Below are 26,807 nucleotides of genomic sequence, written 5' to 3'. Positions count from 1 at the left end.
GAGAAACCTCTTCACTCAGAGAGTTGTTAACCTGTGGAATTCCCTACCGCAGAGAGTTGTTGATGCCAGTTCATTGGATATATTCAAGAGGGAGTTAGATATGGCCCTTTCATCTAAAGGGATCAAGGGGTATGGAGAGAAAGCAGGAAAGGGGTACTGAGGGAATGATCAGCCATGATCTTATTGAATGGTGGTGCAGGCTCGAAGGGCCGAATGGCCTACACATGCACCTATTTTCTATGTTTCTATGTTACATACCCTTTTGTGTTGTTAATTGGTATGCTTGCAGTCGGATGAGTATGAGTGTGATGGGTGGCTATTGAGATGGGGCTGTCATAATGTAGATAGAGAGAGAGGAATGGGTGGAGGTGCAAGGTAAATTGGTGTGAGTAAAGATGTGCAAGAGTAGGGTAAGGAAGGCAGAGTGGTGGGGATGTGATGAGTGGCATGGCTGGATGAGATTGAGTGTGGCTTTGCAGTAACATTTTGTGATCTACTGAGATCATTGAAATGTTTTTGCCACTGTAGCCAGATCCTCCTGACGACATCCCTGCTTGTGTCCTCCTGTGCAATGTGCAACCAGGTAGCATTCTGGGGAGGTCTCTTCTGCCCACTGGAAGGGAAAAGAACCTCTCTGCCTGCTGTGGCTCCCTCCATAAACATATAGAGGGAGTTATGGGAGAGCCTGGGTGCAGCCATGCATCTCTGTGTACTACTTGCTAGTGTTTGCAGCACCTGCATGCTGTAGAACACTGAAAGCACAATTATCAAAATCAATTTGGACATGGTCTCTTTAAGGATGATGTCAAATGACATCATCAGACCCGCTTCCTTTTAATTGGCCGTGAATCTCACAGGGCAGGCTTAACAAGCCCTAACATTGTAAAATCACATCAACAGTGCAGGCTGGAGCTGGCAGCGGGCTGGAACCTCGCGGGCCACAGCAAACCCGTCTTGGTAGGCGAAATCGTGGTCACAGGGACCATTTTTCCCAAGTCGGAAACAGCAGCACTCGGGAGACGAATTGTCCATTCTGGTGGGCTCCCGCCCAAGCAGGAGGCTTGGAAATACTAGTAGTTTATGTCATTGCAAAAAAAATAGCTGAATGCTAATCGTAGGTGGTGCCGCCATTCGACATTAGTCGGAATAAACCTTGTTTGCTATCTTTCATTTTTAGTTATTCCCTACTGTTTTTATTTACTGGTTTTATTTAACATAATGAATTGAATATGCATTGCTCAGATGTATAATTAACACCTCATTTTATATATATCTTCCATTAACAGGCGATTTGTTTTCTAAGTCAAACCTTTTATATTTATAAACATAAAAATGTGTGTGAATTTGCAACTTCTTGATCCGGAGTGTAAAAGTGCAGCCTCCACACAGAGCCACATGCCAGAGCTAATTAGGCACTCCTCCCACCTACCATAAAATGAGGTAGTCCAATTTAAACAATTTACTAGTGCAATCAGTGCACTAGGAGCACATTATCTGGCACCAGTGAGGGGCTGCTATCAGCCTGTTGTGCAGTAGACACTTTCCTGGAGCCAGGGAGACAGTGTCATGGGGTGAACAGTAGCAGTGCCCAAAGTTTTGCTTTAAATTTAAAGGGGACCTTCTATTAAGCATATATTTCAAACAGGCACGAATCCAGCCACATTATGGGGTAGGCAGCTAATTTTAATGAAAATCATGGGCCTAATAAACCGAGCTCACAAGTTATGCTCAACTCCCAAGGCCCTTTGAACTCACTTGCAATGCACTTAGTGCCTCTGGCATATTTAAGGCCTCAGGCGTTTGTGCCACATTTGAATGAAGTCTGGGGGAGAAATTTGGTCATTAACATTTAAAGAAACTACATTAAAAGGTATGGTGGGTAGATAAGCAGTGGCATACATTTAAAGAATTAATACAAAAATTTACAAAAAATATACATTGCTTTAAGGCATAAAAACCCCACAGGAAAAGTGGTCCAACTGTGGCTAACAAGAGAAGTTAAAAATAGTATGAGATCAAAGGGAGAGGCTTATAATATTGCCAAAAAGAGTAGTAAGCCTGAGGATTGAGAGGATTGTAGAATTCAACAAAGGAGGACCAAGAAATTGATAAAAGAAAGGGAAAATAGAACATGAGAGTAAACGAGCAAGAATATAAAAACAGATAGTAAAACCTTCTATAGATATGTAAAAGGGAAAAGATTAGCGAAAGTAAATGTGGGTCCCTTACAGGTTGTTACAGGAGAAATTATAATCGGTAATAAGGAAATGGCAGAGAATTAAACAAATACATTGTGTCTGTCTTCATGGAAGAAGACGCAGAAAAACTTACCAGAAATAATGGAGAAATAAGGGTCTAGCGAGAATGACGAACTGAAATAAATTAGTATTAGCAAAAAAATTAGAAATTAATGGGACTGAAAAACGATAAATCCCCTGGACCTGATGGCCTATATCCTCGGGTTTTGAAACAGATGGCTATAGAAATAGTGGATGCATTGGCTGTCATCTTCCAAAATTCCATAGATTCTAGAACGGTTCCCGCAGATTGGAAGGTAGAAAATGTAACACCACTCTTTAAAAAAGGAGCGAGAGAGAAAATGGGAACAACAGACCAGTTTAGCCTGACGTCAGTATCAGGGAAAATGCTAGAATCTATTATTACGGACGTGGTAACAGAACATTTAGAAAAGAATAATAAGATTGGGAAGAGTCAACATGGATTTATAAAGAGGAAATCATGTTTGACAAATCTGTTAGAGTTTTTTGAGGTTATAACTTGCAGAATAGATAAGGGGGAACCAGTGGATGTGTTGTATTTGGATTTTCAGAAGGCATTCGATAAGTTGCCACACAACAGATTATTAAGCAAAATTAGGGCTCGTAGGATTGAGGGTAATATACTAGCATGGATTGAGGATTGGTTAACAGACATAAAACAGAGAGTAGAAATAAACGGGTCATTTTCGGGTTGGCAGGCTGTAACTAGTGGAGTGCCGCAAGAATTAATGCTTTGGCTCCAGCTGTTCACAATCTATGTCAATGATTTGGATGAGGGAATCAAATGTAATATATCCAAGTTTGCTGATGATACAAAGCTAGGTGGGAATATAAGTTGTGAGCAGGATGCAAAAAGGATTCAAGGGACATAGACAGGCTAAGTGAGTGGGCAAGAACATGGCAAATGGAATATAATGTGGAGAAATGTGAAGTTATCCATTTTGGTAGGAAAAATAGAAGAGTATTTTTTAAATGGTGAGAGATTGGGAAATGCTGGTGTTCAGATGGACCTGAGTGTCCTTGTACATGAATCACTGAAAGCTAACATGCAGGTACAGCAAGCAATTAAGAAAGCAAATGGTATGTTGGCCTTTATTACAAGAGGATTTGAGTATAAGAGTAAAGGGGGCCAAAATTCACACGCACCAGAAACGGGACACACCTACCGTGTTTGATGTGTTTTCACTGCCGCAATGAATGTGATGGCCTCTTGCACAAAATTCAGCTTTTTGACATTTTTTTTCGAGTGAGCCGGCAGTTGGTCATAATGGGAGTGGAAGTGGGGCGGAGAGCAAAAGTTCAGTCATCAGAGGGGCGGGTGGTGTCCGCCGCTATCACTCATCAACTTAGCACTGATGACATCGTCATGCTAGTGCATCACCACATCTCTTCTCTTCACTTAAAGGGGAGAGCCGTTGCGAGCTCTGCGATTTTTTTAGTTAGGTCCATTGGGCCATCAGGGATGGCTTCGGCCGGGCCCGCGGCCTGGCTCCCAGGAGGGGGGTACCAGGCTGCCTGTTGGCGGCCCGGCCAAATCCAGGGGCATAATTGTCAGGCGAACCTGGCAGTCGGCCGACAAGTAAAAATAAGATGGCGGCCACGGCAGAGCTCCTTCCCCTCCCCGCACCACCATTTTACACACACTGCAAGCACAGTGCACTGACAGAAAAAACTGTCGGGGGCACCACGCAGCAGGCGCAAGATTTTGTGAGGGGAATTTTGCTTCAAGCGGGAGATCGGCAGTGCGTGCTTTGATAACGCACTTCGGAGGGTTAGGCAGCAGTAGGGCGGAATTGGGGAGCGCTTTAAAACCACCGAGGTGAATTTTGTAAGCGGCAGCCATTCGACAAAAAATCAGCAGCCATTCGGCACCACCACCTGGCCGCTGCTTTCCGGTGGTAACAGGCCTTATCAGGAGGCAGAATTTCGGCACCAAGACGTCTTACTGCAATTATATTGGTGCCTGGTGAGACCACACCTGGAGTATTGTGTACAGTTTTTCTTTCCTTAGCTAAGGAAGGATATACTTGCCATAGAGGGAATGTAATGAAGGTTTACCAGATTGATTCCTGGGATGGGGGGATTGTCCTATGAGGAGAGATTGAGTAGACTTGGCCTCAATTCTCTAGAGTTTAGAAGAATGAGAGGTGATCTCATTGAAACATACAAAATTCTTACAGGGCTTGACAGGGTAAACATAGAAACATAGAAAATAGGTGCAGGAGTAGGCCATTCGGCCCTTCTAGCCTGCACCGCCATTCAATGGGTTCATGGCTGAACATGCAACTTCAGTACCCCATTCCTGCTTTCTCACCATACCCCTTGATTCCCCTAGTAGTAAGGACTTCATCTAACTCCTTTTTGAATATATTTAGTGAATTGGCCTCAACAACTTTCTGTGGTAGAGAATTCCACAGGTTCACCACTCTCTGGGTGAAGAAATTCCTCCTCATCTCGGTCCTAAATGGCTTCCCCCTTATCCTTAGACTGTGTCCCCTGGTTCTGGACTTCCCCAACATTGGGAAAATTCTTCCTGCATCTAACCTGTCTAACCCCGTCAGAATTTTAAACGTTTCTATGAGGTCCCCTCTCATTCTTCTGAACTCCAGTGAATACAAGCCCAGTTGATCCAGTCTTTCTTGATAGGTCAGTCCCGCCATCCCGGGAATCAGTCTGGTGAACCTTCGCTGCACTCCCTCAATAGCAAGAATGTCCTTCCTCAGGTTAGGAGACCAAAACTGTACACAATACTCCAGGTGTGGCCTCACCAAGGCCCTGTGCAATTGTAGCAACACCTCCCTGCCCTTGTACTCAAATCCCCTCGCTATGAAGGCCAACATGCCATTTGCTTTCTTAACCGCCTGCTGTACCTGCATGCCAACCTTCAATGACTGATGTACCATGACACCCAGGTCTCTTTGCACCTCCCCTTTTCCTAATCTGTCACCATTCAGATAATAGTCTGTCTCTCTGTTTTTACCACCAAAGTGGATAACCTCACATTTATCCACATTATACTTCATCTGCCATGCATTTGCCCACTCACCTAACCTATCCAAGTCACTCTGCAGCCTCATAGAATCCTCCTTGCAGCTCACACTGCCACCCAACTTCGTGTCATCCGCAAATTTGGAGATACTACATTTAATCCCCTCGTCTAAATCATTAATGTACAGTGTAAACAGCTGGGGCCCCAGCACAGAACCTTGCGGTACCCCACTAGTCACTGCCTGCCATTCTGAAAAGTCCCCATTTACTCCTACTCTTTGCTTCCTGTCTGACAACCAGTTCTCAATCCATGTCAGCACACTACCCCCAATCCCATGTGCTTTAACTTTGCACATTAATCTCTTGTGTGGGACCTTGTCGAAAGCCTTCTGAAAGTCCAAATATACCACATCAACTGGTTCTCCCTTGTCCACTCTACTGGAAACATCCTCAAAAAATTCCAGAAGATTTGTCAAGCATGATTTCCCTTTCACAAATCCATGCTGACTTGGACCTATCATATTACCTCTTTCCAAATGCACTGCTATGACATCCTTAATAATTGATTCCATCATTTTACCCACTACCGATGTCAGGCTGACCGGTCTGTAATTCCCTGTTTTCTCTCTCCCTCCTTTTTTAAAAAGTGGGGTTACATTGGCTACCCTCCACTCCATAGGAACTGATCCAGAGTCAATGGAATGTTGAAAAATGACTGTCAATGCATCCACTATTTCCAAGGCCACCTCCTTAAGTACTCTGGGATGCAGTCCATCAGGCCCTGGGGATTTATCGGCCTTCAATCCCATCAATTTCCCCAACACAATTTCCCGACTAATAAGGATTTCCCTCAGTTCCTCCTCCTTACTAGACCCTCCGACCCCTTTTATATCCGGAAGGTTGTTTGTGTCCTCCTCAGTGAATACCGAACCAAAGTACTTGTTCAATTGTTCCGCCATTTCTTTGTTCCCCGTTATGACTTCCCCTGATTCTGACTGCAGGGGACCTACGTTTGTCTTTACTAACCTTTTTCTCTTTACATATCTATAGAAACTTTTGCAATCCGTCTTAATGTTCCCTGCAAGTTTCTTCTTGTACTCCATTTTCCCTGCCCTAATCAAACCCTTTGTCCTCCTCTGCTGAGTTCTAAATTTCTCCCAGTCCCCGGGTTGGCTGCTATTTCTGGCCAATTTGTATCCACTTCCTTGGCTTTAATGCTATCCCTGATTTCCCTTGATAGCCACGGTTGAGCCACCTTCCCTTTTTTATTTTTACGACAGACAGGAATGTACAATTGTTGTAGTTCATCCATGCGGTCTCTAAATGTCTGCCATTGCCCATCCACAGTCAACCCCTTCAGTATCATTCGCCAATCTATCCTAGCCAATTCACGCCTCATACCTTCAAAGTTACCCTTCTTTAAGTTCTTGACCATGGTCTCTGAATTAACTATTTCATTCTCCATCCTAATGCAGAATTCCACCATATTATGGTCACTCTTCCCCAAGGGGCCCCGCACAACGAGATTGCTAATTAATCCTCTCTCATTACACAACACCCTGTCTAAGATGGCCTCCCCCCTAGTTGGTTCCTCGACATATTGGTCTAAAAAACCATCCCTTATGCACTCTAGGAAATCCTCCTCAACCGTATTGCTTCCAGTTTGGTTAACCCAATCTATGTGCATATTAAAGTCACCCATTATAACTGCTGCACCTTTATTGCACGTACCCCTAATTTCATGTTTGATTCCCTCCCCAACATCACTACTGCTGTTTGGAGGTCTGTAGAAGCAGGGAGGATGTTTCCCCTGACTGGGGAGTCTCGAACCAGGGGTCACGGGAGTTGAGGTGGAAGATCAGCCATGATCTCATTGAATGGTGTACAGCTCGAGGGGCCAAATGGCCTACTCCTGCTCTTATTTCTTACGTTCTTGTGTTTGCGCCTCCCGTTAGCGCAAGGGACATAGAAACATAGAAACATATCTAAGGGCCATATCTAACTCTCTCTTGAATATATTTGACGAACTGGCATCAACAACTCTCTGCGGTAGAGAATTCCACAGGTTAACAACTCTCTGAGTAACGAAGTTTCTCCTCATATCGGTTTTAAATGGCTTACTCCTTATCCTTAGACTGTGACCCCTGGTTCTGGACTTCCCCAACATCGGGAACATTCTTCCTGCATCTAACCTGTCCAGTCCCAACAGTATTTTATATGTTTCTATGAGATCCCCTCTCACTCTTCTAAACTCCAGTGAATACAGGCCCAGTCGATCCAGTCTCTCCTCATATGTCAATCCTACCATCCTGCGAATCAATCTGGTGAACCTTCGCTGCACTCCCTCAATAGCAAGAATGTCCTTCCTCAGATTAGGAGACCAAAACTGAACACAATATTCCAGATGAGACCTCATCAAGACCCTGTACAACTGCAGTAAGATTTCCCTGCTCCTATACTCAAATCTCCTAGCTATGAAGGCCAACATGCCATTTGCCTTCTTCACCGCCTGCTGTACCTGCATGCTAACTTTCAATGACTGATGTACCATGACACCCAGGTCTCGTTGCACCTCCCCTTCTCCTAATCTGTCGCCATTCAGATAATATTCTGCCTTCCCGTTTTTGCCACCAAAGTGAATAACCTCACATTTATCCACATTATGCTGCATCTGCCATGCATTTGCCCAATCACCTAACCTGTCCAAGTCACCCTGCAGCCTCTTAGCATCCTCCTCACAACTCACGCTGCCATCCAGCTTAGTGTCATCTGCAAACTTGTAGATATTACACTCAATACCTTCATCTAAATCATTGATGTATATTGTAAATATCTGGGGTCCCAGCACTGAGCCCTGCGGCACCCCACTGGTCACAGCCTGCCATTCTGAAAAGGACCCGTTTATCCCAACTCTCTGCTTCCTTTCTGCCAACCAGTTCTCTATCCATGTCAATACATTACCCCCAATACCATGTGCTTTAATTTTGCACACCAATTTCTTGTGTGGGACCTTGTCAAATGCCTTTTGAAAGTCTAAATACACCACATCCACTGGTTCTCCCTTGTGCACTCTACTAGTTACATTCTCAAAAAATTCCAGAAGATTTGTCAAGCATGATTTCCCTTTCATAAATCCATACTGACTTGGACTGATCCTGTCACTGTTTTCCAAATGCGCTGCTATTTCATCTTTAATAATTGATTCCAACATTTTTCGCACTACCGATGTCAGGCTAACTGATCTATAATTCCGCGTTTTCTCTCTCCATCCTTTTTTAAAAAGTGGTGTTACATTAGCTACCCTCCAGTCTATAGGAACTGATCCCGAGTTGATAGACTGTTGGAAAATTATCACCAATGCATCCATTATTTCTAGGACCACTTCCTTAAGTACTCTGGGATGCAGACTATCAGGCCCTGGGGATTTATCAGCCTTCAACCCCATCAATTTCCCCAACACAATTTCCTGACATAAGGATTTCCTTCAGTTCCTCCTTCTCGCTAGACCCTCGGTCCCTAGTACTTCCAGAAGATTATTTGTGTCCTCGTGAAGATAGAACCAAAGTACTTGTTCAATTGGTCTGCCATTTCTTTATTCCCCATTATAAATTCAACTGATTCTGACTGCAAGGGACCTATGTTTGTCTTCACTAATCTTTTTCTCTTCACATATCTATAGAAGCTTTTGCAGTCAGTTTTTATGTTCCCAGCAAGCTTACTCTCATAATCTATTTCCCCCTCCTAATTAAACCCTTTGTCCTCCTCTGCTGAATTCTAAATTTCTCCCAGTCCTCAGGTTTGCTGCTTTTTCTGGCCAATTTATATGCTCTTCCTTGGATTTAACATTATCCTTAATTTCCCTCATTAGCCACGATTGAGCCACCTTCCTCGTTTTATTTTTATTCCAGAAAGGGATGTACAATTGTTGAAGTTCATCCATGTGATCTTTAAATGTCTGCCATTGCCTATCCACCGTCAACCCTTTAAGTATCATTCGCCAGTCTATTCTAGCCAATTCACGTATCATACCATCAAAGTTACCTTTCCTTAAGTTCAGGACCCTAGTCTCTGAATTAACTGTGTCACTCTCCATCTTAATAAAGAATTCTACCATGTTATGGTCACTCTTCCCCAAGGGGCCTCGCACAACAAGATTGCTAATTTGTCCTTTCTCATTACACATCACCCAGCCTAGGATGGCCAGCCCTCTAGTTGGTTCCTCGACATATTGATCTAGAAAACCATCCCTTATACACTCCAGGAAATCCTCCTCCACCGTATTGCTACCAGTTTGGTTAGTCCAATCTATATGTAGATTAAAGTTGCCTATGATAACTGCTGTACCTTTATTGCACACATCCCTATTTTTTTGTTTGCTGCTGTCCCAACCTCACTGTTACTGTTTGATGGTCTCTAGCATTTTCTGTCATTTGATATTCCACATCTCTACCCATACAGATTCCACATCATCCAAGCTAATGTCCTTCCTTACTATTGCGTTAATTTCCTCTTTAACCAGCAACGCTACTCCATCTCCTAACAGGGCGCAAATGACTTGGCGGCCAGGGTGCGCTGTGGCACTGCTACTGACTCCCGCGGTTTAGCAGCGGTGCTAACCAGTAGCACCCCTTTCCTGCCGGTAGCGCCCCAGACCATTGCGCCGGCAATGATGATGTCATCACCAATGCCAATGTCATTGAAAAATTGCCAACAATGAATATGCGCTGGAGATAACATCACATCAATTTTCTCTTCCTCCTGTGGAGAAATGCTTGGTTTCCACTTGGACTCTCCTGATCGTGATAGAGCTGGGTTCAGTAACTGGATTCATTGAGGATCTCAAATCACACTCTGTGGTTCAGTTTATGCTGGTGGAATAACACAATGGCCTGGAATTTTCAGTGGGTAATGACAGTGAACTGTCAGCTTCCACGGTCATTACCCCTCTGAAACTAACTGCAACTTCAGGATTTAGCCCATGCGCATCTAAACGCAGAAATTGAGTTAGTCATTCACTGCTCTGACACAGACTGCAGAGTGGACCCCTACACACACACCCCTCCCTCCCCCCCCCCCCCCTCCCCACCACCACCACCACACCCTCATAGCCAGCAATCAGTATAATCAGTGAAATCAGTGAAACTGGTGAAAACCTGGACTTTTCCACAGTAAAATCACTGTTAAATACCTCATTAAATGTTAACCCTTGTTGGAGTAGGTGTAACTGGCTTTAACACTGTATTGACTGGAAAACAAACATTTTGACTCTAAAAACTAATTTTAATATTTGTGGAATGTCAAATTTCTCCAATTTGATAAAAATATATATTTTTTTAATTTGTTGATGATATTTCAACTTCTAACTTAGCCTCATGTGAAAGTCCCAATCTTTATGTTGCTCTCTGTAACATTTTTTTTAAGTGCAGATAAAAGCAACTTCTCATTTCCTGGTTTCCTGTCTCTGAGATTTCTTCAGTGTTGGCTGCGTAGACAGCTTATTCCTTTAGGACTCCCCTATTTACAGCGCAGCACTCAATTGATTGTCAAAAATGGCAAACGTCTTGCCATGGCGATCACGAGCTTTCTTCGGGACCAGCGGCAAGTTCCTTTGCTTCGCCGCTGACTGTTGCCAAACGTATTCACATTTTGAAAATTCAGGCCTGTAATAAAGTAACTAATCCTCAGAATCATTGGTTTTCTTCAGTATATGATTAAACCCATCATTTCACTTTCATTATTACAGTATCTGGTTAATCAATAAGGAAGAAAGAAATAATGGGTACATCACTGTAGCTAATATCTTTAAGGAACTGCCTATTTGCTCAATGATTAGTAGTGTAGGGGAGTAGAACTGCATCATGTTTTTCTCTACAGTTTGCCATATATCTGCAGGAATTGAGTTTATTCACTGACACGTGACTCCTCTGTGAAATCACAGAAGTATTTTTCATAAATGTCATTTCATAGAATCATAAAATCATACAGCACAAAATGAAGCCACTCAGTCCATTGTGCTTGTGCCAGCTATTTGAAAGAGCCGTCCAATTAGTTCCACTCCCCTGCATCTTCACCATAGGAGTGGGACTAATGGGTATATAATAACATACTTTGACAATGGCACCTTTTATGAGGAAAATGTAAGCAAGATGAAAAAGAGGGTAATTTTCATTTTGGTGGTGTCATCACATCTCCTTTTGTGGCTTGGTGTTTGATAATGCTCCTGTGAATTGCCTTGGGATGTTTTACTATGTTTATAAATGCAAGTTGTTGTTGTTGTTGTTAATTTACAAGCGGCTCGGAGAGTGAGGCTCCATGGCAGAAGACAGCAGATCAATATTGGTGGTGCTGCATTTGCACTTTTTTTGGAACGATTTTTATGATCTGGCTTAGGTGCGTGAACTCCACAGGAAATTTGGGCGTAAGTACCCGCCGGCAAGATCAGCATAGAATACAGGGTACATTTCTGCGTAATTTCTGTGTAAGTTAGTTTCAGGATATTTCAGGCCTAAATCTCTTTCACATTAGTTTATTTCCGGAATATTTATTTATATATATTTTTCATTTGTCAAACGAATTTCCATTTTATCTATAAATATTTCTTTCCTACATTCGGAGACTCTGACCTGTTCAGACTTGTATCAATCAGTTTTCCATGGACGTACAATTCAGTGTACAGTTTCGTAAATTGGTTGCAGGGCACAAGCGAGGCTAAAACACGTCCAGAAATTGCAAATATTTTCTACATCCATAATACATGTGATGGTTTGGAGCTTAACTTGTTCCTCAACAACAAAACCCCTTGGCAACATATCTTTATATATAAGTTCTCTGTAAATGACACTGCAAGGCCACAAGAATTTTAAAAGGAAGAATGTTCCCAATGTTGGGGAAGTCCAGAACCAGAGGTCACAGTCTAAGGATAAGGGGTAAGCCATTTAGGACCGAGATGCGGAGGAACTTCTTCACCCAGAGAGTGGTGAACCTGTGGAATTCTCTACCACAGAAAGTTGTTGAGGCCAATTCACTAAATATATTCAAAAAGGAGTTAGATGAGGTCCTTACTACTAGGGGGATCAAGGGGTATGGCGAGAAAGCAGGAATGGGGTACTGAAGTTGAATGTTCAGCCATGAACTCATTGAATGGCGGTGCAGGCTAGAAGGGCCGAATGGCCTACTCCTGCACGTATTTTCTATGTTTCTATGTTTCTAAAGAGGCATCTGACTTTGTTGGAACAAAAATATGGTAGCTATGGCATTTAATATAGTTTGAAAAAAATAAACTTAACACCATTTTATTTGAGAATGTGTGGGAGAGTAACCCTAATCCAGTTTGCATATGTTCTCGTCATTCCTTCATGGCGGCAAATACAGCTTGCAATTTTGCCAATACTGTGGGCATCTCCCACATTGTTATTATTGGTTACCTCAGTGTGAGTCCCATTTTAGATCAAACCAAACCTCGTAATTAGGGCTGAAATGAAAGCATATAATGATATGACCATATCCATATAAGACAAAGCGTATGTTCTGCTTTGAAATGGGTGTTAATCAAATTTACCTGCAAAACGTGTCGCTTATTTATCTGATGGAATTATGTCATTTGTTTTGGTTTGCTGCCACAGCACAAGGTGGGAAAAGCTGTATGTTTCACTGCAATGTTGTCACACATTTGGCTTGAGTTGTGTTTTTTTTGTTTCAGGCTGTGAAGTATGGCATCCACTTTGTAAACAGTCTGCGAGAATGGAAAAGAAGCTACGGGTGGGTACAACACCTGTGTAAAAAAAAACAATGTCTGTTTCTCTGACCAACTGAATGTCATGAACATGTAAATTCCTTGATATCCTGGGTTAAGCTGATATGTACACAAAGTATAAATAATATTAATTCAGCATTTACCAGATAATAATTCCTAAAATGGTCGTCAAATGATAGAAGCATTTTCTGTTTAAACCTGTACTCAGTGTTATTTATCCTTTGTGCATAACATATTAACTCAGTTTAAAGCAATGAAGTACTTACAAGAAGTAATACTAATAGTACTAGAGGCAGTGATGGTTAAAAAAAATTATGATATATAAAAAAGTTTTCCATTTCTTCCTCCTGCCAGGGGAAAGGTCTTTTTGTTTTAATTTCTATGAACTGATGAACACCTGCTATCTTCAGAAGATATAGCAGGCAGATTTATGTACCAGTATTTCAGAGAAGTAGTGGGAGCCCATTTGTATAGCCCTCACAATATGGTAACCATCAATCATCTGAGGGAATCATACACATTCCTACATTCCCACACATTTGGAACCACCAGGTACCTGATACGTGCTGGACTTGGCACTCACTTCCATCGTTTCTGTACTTGTCACCAGGTTTGTGAATTAACTTGTTCCTGTTTGTGCATCCCTGACTCTGCTCCACTTTCCCCAGTCACGAGCAGTTGTATGCACGGACAGGTTGCCACTAATGTCCATCTTGGGTATTCACCTTAGGAAACTGATTGTGCCTGGGCCAAACTGAAGAGTTTTAAGAAAAACAATTGGTCAGCTTCTTTGAAAGGCCAAAGTTGCTTTGATTGCAGTTGGGAAACCCTGGCCATTTCCTTTACAAAAAGCCTCTGATGCTCCAGCAAAGCTGCATGTCAAGATTACATAGGCGGTCTCTAGCATCCAATGTTGCTAAGGTTGCAAATACAAGAAGTCCTGCATTGCTTGCACCTGCTTATATTTTGGGAAAGTGTATTCTACACCTGCTCCCAAGTGGGCTGGAAATCTAATGAACACAAAAAGGGGCAGGGAACCAGAATTTCTGCTCTTGTCCACCCCAAATACAACATTTTTAAGCCTAAAGTTAGGGGAATAGGTGCGAAAATGCAAAAGCAAAATTTTGCAGATGCTGGAAGTATGAAATAAAAACAGAACATGCTAGAAATGCTCAGCAGATCAGGAGAGAGAAACAAAGTTAATGTTTCAAGTCGATGACCTTTTGTCAGAACTGGTGCCAAAATGGTTTGCATTCAAAGTGTGCTGTATCTTTCTCTTGCAGAGATTTGGGAGAGGTGATTATTCAATCATGTTACAGTGCTCAGGTTTTTGGAGGGCAGTCGCACTCGATTTGTATTGAGCTAGTTCACTGCCCATATTGGAAAGCTCCACAAGATATGCAGTATTCGAGAGGTCAGAGAGGCTTCAATAAAAAGCCAGCAAGCCAAATGTAGCAAAATGACAGAGCTGGAAAAGGAACTGCTCAAAAGTGAGAACGAGAGAGAGAGAGAGAGAGAGAGAGAAAGAGAGCGCAAAAGCATACATGCATGACATGCTCACAGGAAAGGGAAATAAGTAACAATGGGTGACTAGGAAACATTTCACAAATGTATGCTAACATAAAGTTCCAACAATGACAATGAGTGATGCCAATAAAACTACATGGACTGCATAAATAGTTCAATCTCATGTAGTGTCCAATTTGTCATAACATAGTGCAGCTGATTTCATATAGAGTTAACACATATGTTGCCTTTAGGAATCGTTCAAATAACAAACATTTAACGAGAACTTTTTGTAAGGCTGTAAGTTTTTAACCCACGGCGATGTGTAATATCTTTTACTGGATGCATGAAAACATATCATGAATGTTATCACATTTTTATGCTTTTACAGCACAGACGTACCTCTGAAACTTCCATCTCTCCTCCTGGATCCAGCATTTCAGGATCACCTAACCGGGTCATCTGTGTAAGTACCTTTGGCAATCTGGAACTAGAACTAACTAAGCACAGTGAAATCTGATCAAAAATCTAAATGAAATAGCAGGGAAATCCACTTAACATCAGTTTTATAAAATTAAATTCTATTTTTCCAAACCAGCTCACGAGCATACTTTGAGGATCTCATCTCAGCACGGACAACAGTCCCTCCCCTTCCCCAAAATACAGATCATCCTGTTCTTGAATTGTGTATATAACTAATTGTTGTACACAGAAACAGAGGGCTCAATTTTCCCCAGTTATCTACAATGGTTTTTTGGCACGCGCCACTTTTTTTGGCGTAAATTAAAATATCCAAGTTTCCCCAAAAGTTTCTGCGCCAGCGTAACTCAGTTAGTTATGATTTTTTTAGGTTAGTTTTTTTTGTGTCATGGGGGCGTAACCTGATGTTTGTGCCAGTTTTTCACATTTAAGCAAGTTTGGCCAACTTACATTTGACGACTCCCAAAAAACCTTCCGGGCACTGAAGAAAAAACAGCACACATTAAAAAATCGGCACAGAAAGACGCCATTGTTGTTAGGCAAAGTTTTGGAGGGAGTCAAGAAGACAAAGAATATGCATCATGAAGCTTAATTTTTTCAAAGTCAGAAGGGAGAAAATGGTCGTCTAATGTAATTCTTTAATTTTTGATTTTTTTTCAAAGTAACACTCCACCACCGAACATCTCCTCACCGGGCTCGAAGGTTGAAGCATCGGTCAGCAGAATCGCTCCCTCACCCGGACACAAGGGCTCGGGGCTCGGCTTCAAAAGAAGCCCCTGGGGGGTGGGTGGAGTGGAAGCCGAGACCCTGTTTCCGGGCGAGGGAGCGATACTCGAACCTCGAGCCCAGTGAGGAGACGATTGGTCAGTGGTGCGGTGGTACTTTGGAAAAAAATCTAAAATTAAAGAATTGCATTCGACTTTGTTGCTCTAAATGTCCTCATTGAACAGGAATGCCTAGATTCCCATTCTAAGCAAGCTTATTGCACATGCGCAGACCAGGATGTGGTCCATACTAGGGCGTCGACCTTGGGGAGAAGAAACATAGAAACATAGAAAGTAGGTGCAGGAGTAGGCCATTCGGCCCTTTGAGCCTGCACCACCGATATGATCATGGCTGATCATGCAACTTCAGTACCCCATTCCTGCTTTCTCTCCATACCCCTTGATCCCTTTAGCCGTAAGGGACACATCTAACTCCCTTTTGAATATATCTAACGAACTGGCCTCAACAACTTTCTATGGTAGAGAATTTCACATTCTCTGAGTGAAGAAGTTTCTCCTCATCTCAGTCCTAAATGGCTTACCCCTTATCCTTAGAATGTGACCCCTGGTTCTGGACTTCCCCAACATCGGGAATATTCTTCCTGCATCTAACCTGTCCAATCCCATCAGAATTTTATATATTTCTATGAGATCCCCTCTCATTCTTCTAAATTCCAGTGAATATAAGGCTAATCAATCCAGTCTTTCTTCATATGTCAGTCCTGCCATCCCGGGAATCAGTCTGGCGAATCTTCGTTGCACTCCCTCAGTAGCAAGAATGTTCTTCCTCAGATTAGGAGACCAAAACTGCACACAACACTCAAGGTGTAGTCTCACCAAGGCCCTGTAGTAAGGCTTCCCTGCTCCTCTACTCAAATCCCCTCGCTAGGAAGGCCAGCATGCCATTTGCTTTCTTTGCTGCCTACTGTACCTGCATGCTTACTTTCAATTACTGGTGCCTTGTTGCACATCCCCTTTTACTAATCTGACACCATTCAGATAGTAATCTGCCTTCCTGTTTTTGCCACGAAAGTGGATAACCTCACACTTATCCACATTATGCTGCATCTGCCATGCATTTGCCCATTCACCTAACCTGTCCTAGTCCCCCTGTAGCCTCTGAGCATCCTCCTCGCAGCTCGCACTGCCACCCAGCTTAGAGAGAGGAGAGAAGCTTTAACTCCTTGTCCTGCTGTTTTGAGCTTCTTGCGAAGTTACAATTTAATTATGGGGGAAGTATTGACAATGCCATACCTTGTGCAAGCCTTCTGCATGATGGTGCTGCGGATGAATTGATTGATTCGATGTCATCACATGAGGAACCTCAGAGCACGTAGGATGATGGACAGGAAGCCTTATCCACAGCGAGAGCTCTATATTTGCCATGTTTCAGCAGCAGCCAGACGGGCAGAGCTGGCTGCTAGGAGACAAAGGGCATGGACTTGCCAACTGGCTCATGACGCCCCTACTCGTAACCCGGACGAAAGCTGACCGGGAATACAACATGTCACACATTGTGATCCACAGAGGGGGTCATAGAGAAGACCATTGGCATATTGAAACAGTATTTCCGATGCCTTACCATTCCGAGGCTACTTGCAATACTCCCCTGAGATTGTCGGTCAATTCACTGTTGTGTGCTGCATGCTGCATAACTTAGCCATCATGAGGCAGCAGCAGCTGGTAGTAGAACAACCACCTGAGGTGAGGAGGAAGAGAAGAAGGCCGAGGAAGCCATGAACCCGGAGCACGACAGCGGAGGAGGGCAGGCTGTCAGGCCCCTTCAATGATTGCTCAAGCCTTGCACCAGCAGCTCAGCCATGAACACTTTGCTGCCTGAAGGCTCAGCGGCAACTATTCCAAATGGACCATGTTTACTGTTTGGACCTGTTCCGTAATGTTGTGTTGTGTTAATGGAAGAAATAATGGAAATGATTCTTCTTTAGTTCAAAAAGTTGTGTAAATAATGGAACAATAAAATGGGACTGATTCAGTTATAATGTAAAATTGGCAGTTGATTCTGTCAATGGCCACAGGGTCTGGGCGTGTTCCCTTATTGCAGCACCTAACTCCGACATTCCCTCCCTCATATGCCCTGATAGTGTATCAGCTACCTCCAACATTCCCTCCCTCATGTGCACCGACAGTGTATCAGCTGCCTGCGACATTCCCTCCCTCGCGCCTGGACAGTGTTCCCATTTCTCGTGAGAGTGTTGTTACTTCTCCCAACAGTCCCAATACCTCATCACCCACCCCATTGATGGTGTCCAGGAGTGATCGTGTAAGGTCAATGCTCTCCGCATTCATTGCCATCATCTGAACCACATCTGTTCGATCCTGCAAGAGGACTGCCGAGCTCTCCTTCTCCTCCTCACCCCGGGTGTGCCTTGTTGCACCCCACTGGGACCCGCAGCCTTGGACGGTGGGGCCATGGGTGTGCCTCGCTGCACCCCACTGGAATCCCCAGCCTCAGACTGTGAGAAACCATGAAATGTCCCAACACGTGTACCACTCAGGAAAGGGCCTGGCACCTCAATGGGCAGCACCTGCACCTCCTCCAGAGTGAGTACAACAGTGGGAGCTTCATCCATTCCCTCCCCCTGCCCCTCCCCCTCCCCCCCATGCTCTTGGTCTGGAAGGTGGGATTGGAAGATGTTCTCCTCTTCAGGCTCGTCCGCGTCTGAATCTTCTTCTGCATCGGCTTCAGCCTCATCAGTGTTGGCCTCAAGTTCTGCAAAATATAACAGAACAGACTAATAGTTAGCAGCAGAGGAGGGGGCAGGGTGGCATGAGTAGGCTGACACAGTGCAGGCAGCAGGCTCATTTGAAGGACCATGATGAATGATAGCATGTTGCATCAATCGAAACATAGCTGATGAAGACATCCCCAGGAACCGAAGCATGGCTAGCCCGCGCAGTACTTAACATTTAGCAAAGCCAGACTGTGGAATTTGCAGGACTTATCCTCTTCCTCCAGTGTGGGCCAAGCTTGTGCAGTGGTGATTGCTTTTCTCCAGGCAGGACCCATCAAAGCAAGGGTGTCAGTGGGTATAGATTTGCCAGGCCTCCTCCTGTTCGAGTTCTTTCCGTTTTGTTGTGTGCCACCTTCCTCTGCAAAGATGAAAACATAACTTTTTAAGAGAGGGTGCCTTTCTGCTGGGTGGGACATATACAGAAGGTCACATTTATAATTGCAATTCCAATGAATAAATGAAAATATCACTTACACTAACTACTTGACCAAGATCCTGCCACTTCTTCTTGCACTGGCCTCCAGACCTCGGGGTGGTCACCATTGCACAGTAATCTTCTGCAAGTTGGTTCCAGTGTTTCTTCATTTCTTTTGGTGAATCTTTTATGTGACCTCTGCTGGTGTCCAGCTCCTGCCATCTGACCTCAATTACAGTAAGTAGTGCCTTCACTTCATCGTGTGAGAAATTCTTGGTCCTTGAGCTGCGTTGCATATTGTATTTCAGCTCCGATTTTTCCACTGAGAATTAAAGTTCTCACACACAACTGGCTCTTTAAAAATGGCTGAATGCAGACCAGGATGTGTACTGGGCATGCATGCCCATAGCAGTCTTGTAAAAAAACTCCTTTTTTTCCACGCATGCGCAGAAGGGGGGGACATTGTTTTTTCGGCGCAGACATTAGGCTCCACGCCCTGAAGCCAAAGGACAGGCTTTGTGGCGTCAATTTCAGAAATTAGAATGGGGCAAGTTGCAAGTTATTTTCTTGGAGTAGTCGAGGCCAATAAAAAGGGCATAGCAATTCGCATAGAAACGGCTTTGGGGAAAATTGAGCCCATAGACTATAGTCATCAGTCATGAAAGCTTTATTGCTCAAATCAATTTAAACAAGCTAACTACCTAGAGAATCCAAACTATATCCAGAACACAAATAGTGCTGGTCACAAAACCATTTACAGCATCTATGATGGTCTACACTCGTATCCCTTTTGGACACAACCTCTTTCCCCCCTGTTGTTACAGTTGCTAATGTAACAGAAGTAACCTTCCTCTCCCCCACCCTTCTTCATTTCTGTCAACATGAGTTCTAACCTCTGTCTGGGCAGCTAATCCAGTCATTAATAGTTCCAATTCTTTTCAGCAGATAGAGAAGCTTTGGAAGGAAAATCAATTCAAGCTGTCACAAACTGTCACAGAACAAAGCTTTAAAAATAAACTCAACAGTCTAAACTTGCAAAAAAGGTTACTAGGAGATACTGCATATAGGGAATCTATAAATTCGTATCTGCCTAAAACTATTTGAGGAGGTCAATGATGTGTCCACCCTCTCCTCAGAATTATTTCTGCTCTCCTAACCTAGCACGCACTAGGTGAGGTCCTTGAATTCCCTCGACAGCCTGGAAGATTTATTTGTAGAACATGACAAGAACAGAATGGTCCGGAAATTCTGATGTCCCGGGTCCGTAAGAAGTTCCTCCGGACCCAGGAAGGCATCGCAAAAGCCGGTTTCCAAGCTTTTGATCTTGACAGATGGCCGCATCTCGGGAACGAGGACACTTGCAGGGTAAGATTTGCGAATATCTTGCCCTGCAAAAGTCCTTTAAAATCCTGCGCCTGAAAAAGCAGGCATATAGCCTACTTTTACAGGCACACGTGGTTAAAAATACACATACAAATAAAAAATAAAGTTATAAAAGCACTTTTTATGTTTAAAAACCCTCCCCATGACGGTAAGTTTATTTTAAGTGTTAATAAAAATGTTTTTTTTTAAAGTCGGAAAACTATTTTTTTATAACATCTTTAATTTAAATGCATGTTAATTGTGTACTTTATTTTCTATTTTTTAATTGTTTTTTTAAGTGTTGGGGGGGTTTCTCATTCATAGCAATAGGAGTTACGGAACTCCTATTGCTATGAATGAGAAACTATACTGTACCTGATTGGTTGCTGTCATTAGATCCCGGCCTGCGCACGTCCCCATGTGCACGAGCTGCGCACACAGTCACCTCTGGGCCTCAGGCTCGGAAGTTCGGACCAGTCGCAAGCGCATATATTTTTGCTTTTTTGGGGTCGTTTCCCCGCGGGAAGAGGTCAGACGGAATTTCAGGGCCATTAAATCTGTCATTAGTATACTCAAAAGACATGCCCCGAAACACAGCCCTGAGGGCTGCATGGCAGAATGACTTGAGATACAAATCTCACTCAGGAGATGATGGAGCATTTGGAGAGCAATAGAAAGACCTGATCCATAAACTAGTGCAATATTAGGTCATTTGCCACACCAAGTTTAATTGCAAATAACCTTGTGGACAACTATCAATATCTGCTGCTGATGCTTATGAACAAGAGAACCTTGTCCACATACTGCTGCTTTGAAATCTTGAGATAGCAAGATCACTATTACAGATATTGTGATATGGGTCCTGAGGAGTTAGTAATGATATTGCTTAGGATATCACTTGAGATGTTAATTCACCCCTATTGAGAGGGTCAAATTGGCTACTAACTTTCTGACACTATCCAAACACATTTCTCGACGTACCAGATAAAAACCATGGACAAGAAATAGGACTCAGTGTACCCCATATCCGCCCAGAGGCAAAAGGATCAATTTCACAGGGTTATATCTCATGCCCCAAAGATGACTGAAAGATGCTCAACCCCATATTGCATCAGTGGATTTTTCAGGTGTCGATGCCAGCCAATCTGGGATTGTGGCCTGCAGGTTAAGCTCTTGTTGCTAAGGTGAAATCAGAAGTTGTGGGTCACTTTTCTTGATATTGTCATTGAAAGGAGTTTTGGACAGAACCTATTCTATATAATGAGTCTAACTGTCCTTTGTAATGTCCATGGCCAGGGCCATTAATATATTGTGGCTGAATAAGTTAAGTTCAATTTTTATTATGTGGAATTTAAAAATGTTTTGGAGATCACATTCTGCAATTCCATTCATTTACAATTAAGGTCATTGATTTATTGTATTCCCCGCAGTACAGAAAGGGTATCACAAGCTGCAAATAACCATTCTTCCGAAGGGATGATCACTCAGTGTAATGATTTCCCCAACTTAAAGCAACATTGGTCTACAGCTCATTTTCACTGCAATATTACAGGATTTCTTTGTTTCTTTTTTCCAATTAAAAATCTAACAATGCTATCTATGCATAAAACAGCATTTAATATCTGGGCGTAACTGTGTCAGAAATTAATCAGCAACGAATTACTTAAACTGTGTTCTTTCTATTATCAGTATCTTTGCATCTAACGTTTTCTTCTGATTCCCTCTGTTCTCCTCTTTCCACTATCCTCATCTCAGGCAAAGGTGGATAATGAAATACTTGACTATAGGGATCTGGCCGCTCTGCCCAAAGTTAAAACTATCTATGATGTTCAGCGTCCTGATCTGGTTTCCTATGAGCCATATCTCAAATCCGCATCAGAAGACAGACTTGAAAGACATAGTATTGGGGAGGTACTGTGCAACTGGGCAAAATTAATTTTTGCATGAATGTTCATTCCTCCCTACCATTTGAACATTTGTTTGATTCAAACATTACACAACGCTGGTGGTCTGACTTGCTTTCATCATGTTACCTATTGTTTACCTTGAAATGCCACCAGTGGGAGGTAACAGTAGTAATGAATAATGTATCTCCTTCTGCCTGCTCATTGTATTCTTCAGCACCTCTGACTAAAAAAATTACATTGAAATCTTTTGATGTGCAAAAACTTGGAATCTGAAAAAAAACAGTCTATCCTAATTTGCATATAAGCAGCAATTACACTTTTAAAATGATGCATCCATGAAGAGTATTAAATGTCATAGCAGCTGTACTATTAAATTTGAAAGTATATTTCTAATCTGATTTTTATATTTCATAGAACTTATGGAGCATATAAATGGTAATCAGTTGACAGCTGCTTAACTAATGTTATTTTCCTTAAGTTTATCTAACGTGCAGGTAATGACTTGTATAGATTGGAGAGTACCTCTGGAAATAGTGCATTAGAAGAAACTTTTATACAAGATAAAACATTTTCATAAGTTTAAACTGCATCAACAATTTGAAATTCCTTGGAGACGCCACTGTAACTTCTCCAGAAACCTTCCAGCGCAGTTACAACAGCGGAGCAGGAGCAGCTCTGAGGAACTTCCTCTATCATTTTATTCCTTATTTATTCTGTAAAATATGATCATGAGAAAAAGAGTATTTTTTTTCAACTTGAATTGTAAATTATTCCGTACACTCAGCAATGGGGTTATAATCAATAATAGAGTCAACTCCACTGAACTGAATATTTCTTAAGTGAATGGTAATTGAAATTCCCACACCACTTTTAAACTGTTTTAGCCATTTACTCCTGTTCATTGAATTCCTCCCAAGATTACCATCTTTATTTTTCAGTAACCTGATGCATGGCTTCAGTTACTTGAACAACCTACTGAGTTACAGCAAGTTAAAAGTAATAACTATATATGGAATCCGACACATTCAAACTATTTTATGACACAGGGTTTATCTATGAATTCATGATAAGTGAATAAATTGTGTTAAACAAGTTATGTACTTACAAGAGGTTGACTATTATAGTGGGGGAGAAACTCACTCAGTAATCCATCACCTTGTATTCTGCTATGCAATTTGTCCTTGATTAAGGCAATGTGTGTAATATACTTGCCATATATTTGTACTAAATGCTATCTTTTATTATTCTCCTGCTGTAGTCACTTGGGATGCTGTCACCATACTCACAGGTAATTCCAGCCCTTTTGTTTATTGTAAATTAGTACATCTTTTAGTAAGAAGCAATGTATTTAGAGGCTTGTGTCCTGGTAGGGGATCAATATTATTCTATACATTCATTAGCAAGAGGTAAGCTGTGCTTCAGATTGTCCATTTAAAGCTCGGAATGAGCATTCTGCTTTCATCAGATCAAACTTTAGTTCCTCCCTCTACACAACCCCTACAAATCTGATTCTGTCAAATATTGACATAGTGCACCAAGACACTGGAGGGATTTTCAACTACTGACTGTCTGCTTCTTGACTGAAAAACGGGTGAACAGCAATGGGAAATTTGGTGGGGACCATGTACACCCACTTGCTAGCTTGATTCAATTTTCAGGCAGTCCCTTAAATGGGTGCTCAGCAAAATAGATTGTTTAATGTGCAATTAGGGTTCTGTGCTGGTTGTAGGACCCCAATTGCACAAACGCACAAACTGCATGTTAATGCCACTTTTTCCAGGTGTTGAGAGGCCTAACCAGAAGTTAAAGGCATCTCGATGTCGCACCCGTTTTGGGTCTAAACCGAAAATCCCATAACGGTCTCCCTAGCCTGCCACAACATTGGCACCCTCAGACATTTCTTTACAGTTCAAACAGCAGGTCTCAACCCAATTGGATATCCACAAAGATTGGATTCCAAAGAATAAAATTACTGTTAGCATAGAGGCCAGTTGATCCATTTCAGGCTCTGACACAGAACCCTCTGAAACATGGCTCCATGTAAACGTTTGCCACACTATTAGCAGAATGTTTTGTATTAAAATTGCTAATTCATCTCTTTGGAAAAGCTCCTTCAAAGCATATAATTACAAATCTTTAGATGTCAAAATTTAGATCAGTCTGAAATATACTTTGGGGCTTATCCAATAATAAATCTACAGGGAAAGAATAGGTTGGGCTGAATTAGGAGTTTGTTTTCCTAATGCCGCAGGTGCTATTACTTTGGGGAGCTCTTAATTTGTTAGCAGTGGGCTTTGTTTAATGCCTGCATCTCGTGCCAAATACCATCCACTAAGAGACAAGTTTGACTGGATTATTGCCCAGTTCGAGAAATCGTGATGTCATCGCCGTGCACACCACCCTGGTAGCGTCCCGGACCCGAAATTGAGTTCTGCCCCCTGCAGCAGCGCCAGGCAAAAACACCAACAGCTGCAGGAGGCATGCATTGGGAGGCCGGCTGCTTCGGGCACGATGCTTAAATAGCGAGGTGGCCGAGATAAGTAAAAAAAAAAGGTTTAAAAAATACCTTCTCTCTTGCAGCTTTTTTTTGCGGGTTCCTGCCCATGATTGATCAGCCCGGCACTCTGCTTAAGTGCTGGGCTGATCACGCGGGATCACGGCAGCTGTGGTTGAGAAGGTAAGTTTGTTTTACTTTACAGACTTTGCAGCGATGGCCCTTCCGTTTAAGGGAGGGAAGGAGCTTTTCAATGCGGTAGCACTGCACGACCCAGTGTGCAGCACTGCTGAACTCACTGCCCATCCTGCTGCCAGTTCCACTCCAGGAAGGAGGTGGAGCATTTGAATTAGCATTCCACTTCTTGGAGTGCAAACGCTGTTTTTTTTTTAAGTTTGAAACGATTAGCGCCTGGAGCTAATCTTTCAAACTTTTAAAAGTTAAGCCCCAAATGGGGCGATACCCAATTTCACCCTGATAGAATTTTCATGTGCCGTCAATGCTCCATGAAACATTTACCAACTCCAATTTCTCTTCAAAGTATTAAGGAACTAAAGATAACATTTTACGTGTCATAAAAGATTTTTCAGCTGAAACATTCTCCAAAATTGTTTCGGTTCCAAACAGGATTCATTAAATACCATCTAATCACAAAATTGGATACATTTAACATTCTGATTTTGTTTCACAAAGGAATTAAGCACTGATATAGTGTGCAGTCTGCTTCGGGTGCATTGTTTCAGATGGAGAATTAGAACAGTACTTCAGAAATCATCCCAACATCTGGCAGCTTTTCAATCATTTTCTCAACGATAATGTTCTTTTAGCCTGCAAACCTTAAGCAACAAAGCAACAGCAGCAGAGGATTCCTGATGTGGCTTGTAGCCCAGGGAATTCTGTCTGTCAGTATAAAATATGATGTCACATATGAGGCAGATTGAAGTAGAAATATTCTGGTGGTGCATTCAAGAGTTTGTTTGATAAATACATGTTTGCTTATGTTAACAAAAGGAATTGTGAAAACCTTCGGCTGCAACTATATTTCCAACCTTTGCACAATTATTTATTCACCCTTGCCCTCCTGCCCACTACCCTCTCCCTCCCTAAACGTATATATTCTTACTGAAAATTTATACTGAATTATAAAATTTTCTGTATGGGTATGATTGTAATCCATAAAGAAAACATTTATCGTCAATGTTTTCTGAGTAAATATATGTTTTCTTTTTAATTTGCAATAAAACAATGTAACAATACAGGTAATACTGCAAATATCTGCCAGTACAACATATATCTGAAATGAGTGCTAATTATGTTTAATTATATGAGGATTTTAGGAGAATATATTGCAATATAATGGCTAGGCTACTTGCTCTTTGCAATACATTAAATACTGCATTGATCTCTGATCTAACAGAAAGCAATAAATATTTTTAGAAGGCCAAGATGGATACTCTAATTAGATGCCAAACCAAGAACTGGTTTAACTCATTATCTCATGAACAAACTGACTGCATTAGATACAATCTATGTACCTCTTATAGTGACAGCATTATGTAATGTATCATTTAATGTATTTTTTTCTTTGTAAAGCAAATTTTCTTCCTTTTTTTTCCCCACTGCACCATGTAGCATTCCTTAGCCGAGTGAGTGGGTAGGCCACCCTCACCAGAACCTCTGCTAATGTGACTAACTGGCTGCTGGGAGGTGCACGAAAGTTGACCTTGCCTTCAGTTTTCTCCCTCTTCCTGTGATGAGGTTTCTCACCTCTGCTTGGTGACTCCCAGCAGAGACAATGATCTCATGAATCACAGATGGACACCCTCATCTCATCACTCCATGTAAATCAAAACACAGAGTACTTCTGTTCCACAGGTGTTGTACTACTGTATACATTACGAGGTTCAAATATAATACCGTGATGCAGTCAAATCTTTAAATTACAGAGTTTGAGCTCCTTAGAGACTATAACAGCACATCTGCTGAGACTATGAAATCTTTGTTGCAACAAATCATTTGCAATAATACATCTGTTACAATAAGGCTGTACTGCAAAATATTTTTCCTGCAATGTATGTTATTTAAACATCAGAGCAGTGTGTGAGA

At 42.3% G+C, this 26,807-nt stretch overlaps 1 protein-coding gene across 2 annotated transcripts in view; it reads left to right on the top strand.

Annotated features, from left to right (window-relative positions):
* ablim3 (actin binding LIM protein family, member 3) overlaps positions 1 to 26,807 on the top strand; it is a 408,687-nt gene that overhangs the window by 316,870 nt on the left and 65,010 nt on the right. For both annotated transcript variants that reach the window (XM_070878428.1, XM_070878427.1), the window contains exons 8-10: positions 12,967 to 13,025; positions 14,918 to 14,992; positions 23,466 to 23,495. In XM_070878428.1, the coding sequence (XP_070734529.1) occupies positions 12,967 to 13,025; positions 14,918 to 14,992; positions 23,466 to 23,495 (164 nt within the window). The remainder of the gene's footprint in view (positions 1 to 12,966; positions 13,026 to 14,917; positions 14,993 to 23,465; positions 23,496 to 26,807) is intronic.

This window comes from Pristiophorus japonicus, chromosome 4 (assembly GCF_044704955.1).
Source record: "Pristiophorus japonicus isolate sPriJap1 chromosome 4, sPriJap1.hap1, whole genome shotgun sequence".
In the NCBI taxonomy this organism is placed as follows: domain Eukaryota; kingdom Metazoa; phylum Chordata; class Chondrichthyes; family Pristiophoridae; genus Pristiophorus; species Pristiophorus japonicus.
This window is presented reverse-complemented; position numbering and strand designations above follow the sequence as displayed.